Source organism: Trichoplax adhaerens, genomic scaffold, assembly GCF_000150275.1.
Source record: "Trichoplax adhaerens TRIADscaffold_28 genomic scaffold, whole genome shotgun sequence".
Lineage (NCBI taxonomy): Eukaryota > Metazoa > Placozoa > Uniplacotomia > Trichoplacea > Trichoplacidae > Trichoplax > Trichoplax adhaerens.
This window is the reverse complement of record NW_002060969.1, coordinates 461561-467560: the sequence shown is the minus strand read 5'-3', so window position 1 is coordinate 467560 and position 6000 is coordinate 461561. Positions and strand designations below refer to the sequence as shown.

The 6000-nt window shown below is 33.6% G+C and overlaps 1 protein-coding gene across 1 annotated transcript; it reads right to left on the bottom strand.

Annotated features, from left to right (window-relative positions):
- Window positions 1-255: 255 nt before the first annotated feature.
- TRIADDRAFT_61823 (uncharacterized protein) lies at window positions 256-3446 on the bottom strand (the record flags this gene model as incomplete). The annotated part of the gene is made up of 11 exons (XM_002117718.1): window positions 256-356; window positions 439-505; window positions 1409-1511; window positions 1605-1678; window positions 1771-1899; window positions 2060-2134; window positions 2227-2343; window positions 2509-2586; window positions 2684-2779; window positions 3020-3155; window positions 3346-3446. The coding sequence occupies 11 exons, from the start codon at window positions 3444-3446 to the stop codon at window positions 256-258; spliced, it is 1077 nt and encodes a 358-aa protein (XP_002117754.1).
- Window positions 3447-6000: the final 2554 nt, after the last annotated feature.

Sequence of the window (6000 nt, the reverse complement as noted above, 5' to 3'; positions counted from 1 at the left end):
TCGTGATTGACTGACAGTTCGTTTATTTCTGCACCAAACAGACGTAGGATCTTCAAAACAAAGCATACCTGGAGATATACATAAAGTCGTAGACTACAAGAAGAGTCTTTATAATCGCTAATTAACCGACGGAAGTCGACAAAGTATATCCGTAAATATTTTTATATTTACTGGAAAAATGAAAATATGTTCTTGCTCCAAAAATTAAAATTTAATATTCTTTGTCGCATGTAGCTTCATGTGTAGTTTAGTGACTTATGGTATAGCGTTATAGTCTGTTGGCAAGGCTAGAAATCCGAGCTTTGCAATAGCCATAGATTTTCTTAGAAACATAATTTTGCGATACATTTCATTCACTATGAAATACATAATTACGGCAAAAGTTTAATATCCTATAATTAAATACAGGAATCGAAGCAATCTCAGCCAGATCCATACCATTGCTTTTAACCAGTCCATTTCGGATATATTTTATATAATCATGGAAATCGCATACACTTGATAGCTAAATAGTAAAGACGTTAGCAGATGGACTTAATGCTATGGAAAAGTTTCGAGTGCTGAATACTAGAAACTACATAAAGTTTAGGTTCTTCAAAAGGAAAAGTTAATATGTAAAGCTTAATTAACACATGGTTAGTGGGCTGAATTATCTACCATACAATGATAAATGTTGAGAATATGCTACCAGAGGTGGCCATCTCGCATACTGAATCCTCAACGCAGAAGTGATTTGAAAAGCATCCACTAGCATATCTGAATAGTTAACGAACACTAGGGACTGATATTACATCTGTGGTGGCACTTTCGAATGGTTAACATTAGTATCTCAATTTCCTACATCATGCTGACGTTATTCTAAGTGGACATTCATTAACTCATCTAGTGAGTTTTGTGATAAGAGTACATGAAATTTGGTTCTAGTGGCAAAACGGCAGCAGGCAAAGTGCAGAGGTATACTAAGGAGTTAATAATCAGTCGATGCATCCGGTAATTTAATTAAGAGATTTTGTCCTATCACTCATATCATTCATATGTTCAGACAAAAAATTGATAAAGTGTCAAGGGGCGTAGTACATAATGGTTTGTACTTTGTAAAACTTGTGGGATGTTAACAAAGAATTTCGAGTCATACAGTATTTTGCAAGGACACATTCTAGTAGACTGCTGTAGTATCTCGGATATATGCACTGTATAGTATACAGTAGAATACGAGATAGGATTTCGGTAGGCAAGTTACCAAAAATAGAGTATGTAGTCATCATTATAACTAAATAGATATTTTCTGTCCATTACTGCGATTATTCTTAACAACTGTCCACGTAACGTATGAAAATAAACTTTACTGTTGTATGAACCTTAAGCTATTTGTTCAAATGAGACTGTGCTACATTTTTAACTAATTTACCCTATTTCTGGTATTTTGACCAATATAAAGCCAATCTTCCGAATCGTCTGTACATTTTATGCGATATTTGCACTTTTGTTTTATACCATTTAAGGCATCTTCTCTAATAAGACAATGTTAAAATTTAGTATTACATTTACAAATTACGAACATATCTCTATAAGTAATTGCATTTTCGCAAAATACTATGTGATACCTAATGATAGGATCGATTAAAGCTTCCATGTGAAACGTACTTCGTTCTATTGCCCTTTGGACAATCTGGGTTAGCTGCAAAGTTTTAGTTTACAGAAATATCAATTGTAAAGTTAATCAAAATCCTTAGTTTAAGTATTAATGCTAATCTAAGATTTGAAGATTACGTTTTTGTTGGATAATTCAAGGCACGTTAAAATATCTTCACCATAAATTCGTGCCAGAAAAGGTTTAGCGTAGTCCAAATCAGGGTTATCCAACCATTGGAGAAATTCACCGTAATAAACAGAATCGACCTAAATGTAATGTGTTTGGTAGATGAATAAGAATAGCACTTGGTAATCAGTACAGAGATTAACCTTAATGCGTCCTATGGGACGGGTACATCAAATTACATTTATTTTGTATTTGATGGATAACACCTAAATCTTAAAGCTAATAAGACTAAATTCAGACCTCCGGAATTTCATTTTCAAAAATGCTAGGTATTTCTTGATTTCGCTTGTTTTTAGAACTGAATTTATTTGAAAACTAAGAGGCATAAGAAAATTATGACATGCATTGGATCTGATTGGCTATACGCGGGCAATAATTCTTCAAAACAATGTGGTTAGGAATGCTACCTGACGAAAAGGATTGGTTAGATTTCGTCTGTGCTTATCGGAATGTCCCTGGGAATGATTTTCAGTCGACTCTAAGACCTGTTTAAGTGCTACAATTTCTGTTTCGAGCGCCTCAATCTGACATAGAATCAGTGCAATGTTATGAGATGATCTGTTCGTGTATATGGAACAGTAAGTTATAGCGGAAGCTTAAAATCAAGAGAGTTCCAGACTTCCAGTACAGCGAAATGAACAAATCCTTTTCTAAAATCAGCAAATAAAACAGTAAAAGAATACACCAACCTTATTCTGAGCTTCAACTAACTTTTTCTCAGCCGTTGCTTGCTTGATATTCGCTTCGAGTACCATAGAATTAGCTTCCTTATTGTAGAGGCAATTCCGTTGTTTGTAAAAATTTTAACTGCTGTATATGTTTTATGATCTATGTGGTAATGTAGAGTATTTTATACTGTCATACTTCAAAAAGGCTGGCCGTTAGTTCTTCAACTTCTTCATTAATTTGATCTTTAACTTTGCTCAATTTTGTTACTTCTTCATCTTTGAGTTTTAATTCCTTTAATTAAAGAATCATGGTATTGTTAATTGTCATTGGTATATTGAAGTTAGCAGGTAGAATTAGGGACTTCTAGAAAAGTCCTTAGCAGAATACGGCAATAGGCCTATTAAGAGTTAAATCGAGTAAAGTACTTTATTATTTTATATTATATAGTTGTTATTTTGAAGTACCGCTGTAGTAAATTTGAAACTGTGACAACTACAACAGAGTGAGTGTAAGCTGCTAAATCAGTCTAACTTCTTGGTATCGTTTAAGTTCATCCTTCAATTTTGCTTGTGCAAGGGCCTTTACTTCGACGAAAGATGGAGATGGTGATCTGTTACTAGCTGCTGAACTTACGTTGTGACCATTGAGTGTTTCTAGTGCTTTAGGTCTACGTTAAAATTTGCAATATGGTTATCATCGAAACATTGTAATTATACTAGTATTTCAATATTAGTCATAACCAATTATTAATACGCATTAAAGTACTAGCTGTATGTTATTTTAAAGTATTGAATAAACTTAGTGAACAATTAAAATCGCAAGTTATTCACAATCACAACAGTGCTGGAATATATTACCTAAGGCATTCCGGCGCACTAAATGTTAAAGAACGCGGTTTCGTACCAACTAACTCGTGATCTAGGGATTGATTGCTGTTCGATACGATTGCTTTCTCCATGTTGACTTCGCTTCTGTCTTGTTAGTGCAGTTAGAATTAGAATCGTTCTTTAATATATAGTCAGTTCATTGCATACAGCATTCACGAATTTGTAGAAATCCTTCTTCACAACTTGAAAATTTCTAGTACGAGATAGTGATAATGTACTGTACAGTGTACAGTACTTTACAGTGTACTTTACTGTACTGTATGTACAGTACATACACTAGTGTGAAGTAAAAGATACGCGTACAGTATACTGTACTGTACTGTACAGTAAGAACATAAGCAGTCCGAAACCTGAGTACTGTATAATACTGTACTGTATACTGTACAACCCTAGCCCTAAACCTACTAATGTACTGTGTATGACAGTATACTGTATATATACTGTATAAAGTAACATATACTGTATACCGCAGCCAAGTACGCCTGTCTGTATCTAGTTGAGTAGTACAGTACACTGAGTACAGTACTCCATGACTTTATAGAGTTTTGCGTATTTTCATTTACCATAGTCGATCCCTCGCTGTACTGTACACTGTACACTGTACAGTACTGTACTGTACTAGAGGTCTTCATGGTCTGGTCTTTAGAAGTCCCTGGTGCAGTACTGTACTTTACTGTACTGTACAGTGTACAGTGTGCATTGTACAAAGCCAAACGATCTACAGTACTGTACTGTAGTGTACTGTACCGTACATGAGTACAGAGCATATACTGTACATATACAGTATATGACATACAGTATATACTATACAGTATAAAGCGGTTGACTTAAACAAGATCGAAAAAGTACAGTAATTTAAAACGTTACCGGTGATACCGTGATACCGTACCATGGATAGTATCCTGATCAGTTGTGGGTTTACTTACTATCTAATACTGTAAATAAGTTGTGACAAACAACTACCCGATCAATTACGAGCACAGTGGTCTGAAATATTAGTGAATGAACTATCTGTCCATTCTGTACTGTACGTATGGGCATAGCGTTTTTATCTTTGCTCACACTGTTAGATTCGTCTGATAATTATAATATAATCAAGTGTAAACTCTTAATAATAGTACTTTCAAGGCAGGGATTTCTAATGGTAAAAGGATGCCGAGTGCCATGAAACCCTGTTTTATCATGGTGGTGATAATGATGAACTTTTTATCTACTCTTAGTAAACACCGTCTCTTACTTTATGAAAACAGATGTTTTATAAATGAAACCAAAGATGTCGTCATTAACCATGATTTGTCGCTGCAGCACCAAGGAGTCGCAATTATTGAGAGCCTATCGTTTATTCACGAAAACTCCTGCTATGCTCGATGTTGTAATAAAAAAAATTGTAATGTAGTTACCTTTCATAGGACGATAAGGGAAGATGGAACTCATAACTGCAAACTATACCATTGCCCAGTGATATCTAAATGCATTTTCCAAAGACAAGTGGATCATACAGTATGCACCACTGGACCAGTACCAAATGTACCATTGCTTTCGAATGACTCTGTTAACGGTAGGTTATCAGGATAACTATAAGACAACTTTTGAAATTTATTGTTTAATTACGTTGCTGTACTTGGTGGCATTACTGTGTTTTCATCGTCCTTAATAAACGATAATAAAATATGCGTACAATTATGATTAAATAAAACATTTGACAGTACACCATTACTATATTCATAGAACATGAACGAATAACTGTTGCTAACGCCGGCTAAAATTTGCCATATGTATTGATTATAATTATTATAAATAAATAATTACAGTACTGTATGTATGTATGTATGTATACTACTATCTTAAGTGCGCGTTGCACCATCTATGCTCCTCATTGTTAAGATGGATCGGCAATCCAAAATAAGATAATTCGCGTAATTAGTGATTACTGTACGCATAATAGTCCATTCGATTACTGTTAACGAATACACTCTATCTGACAAAAGATTGAAAATGATTAAAATATTTTAATAAATAGCTGCTTAAGAGTACGAAATGTATTGACATGAATATCTACGAGTACATTCTAGAGTATTTAGATATCATCAGGAAATATTTGCAGAATAAATTTCAAAATTAAATGACACGTTTATCATTTTGAATGTACTTATGATCAACTGTTAAGATTTTGATTTGATTACACGATATATAACAATCTATAGATACGTATGTCCACTGTAAGTCGCTAAAGAATGCCTGATAGGCTTAAACCATATATAAATGATTAATTAATAGAACTATTACCTTATTATCTTCCAATTCTTTTCGCTCGCAAATACAGGAATTTCTAGTAATTCACACTAATACGTAGTTAGTATTATAACCTGCTAGTTTGAGTTCATTTTAAAGATTAAAAAGTATTGACACCACATCGATATACTGAATTATGGACAAGCGCATGCAGAATGAAAAGGATATAACTTCAATGTGCTGTTCATTACTATAATTATAGTTACGTATATCGGAGTTACATGCTTTTATGGGATTTAACCGATGATTTAAGTAATACTTTAGTTATCAAATTTTTCATAAATCTACGGCATTTAATTAATTAACTGTATATAATCAAATTCTCGTATAACT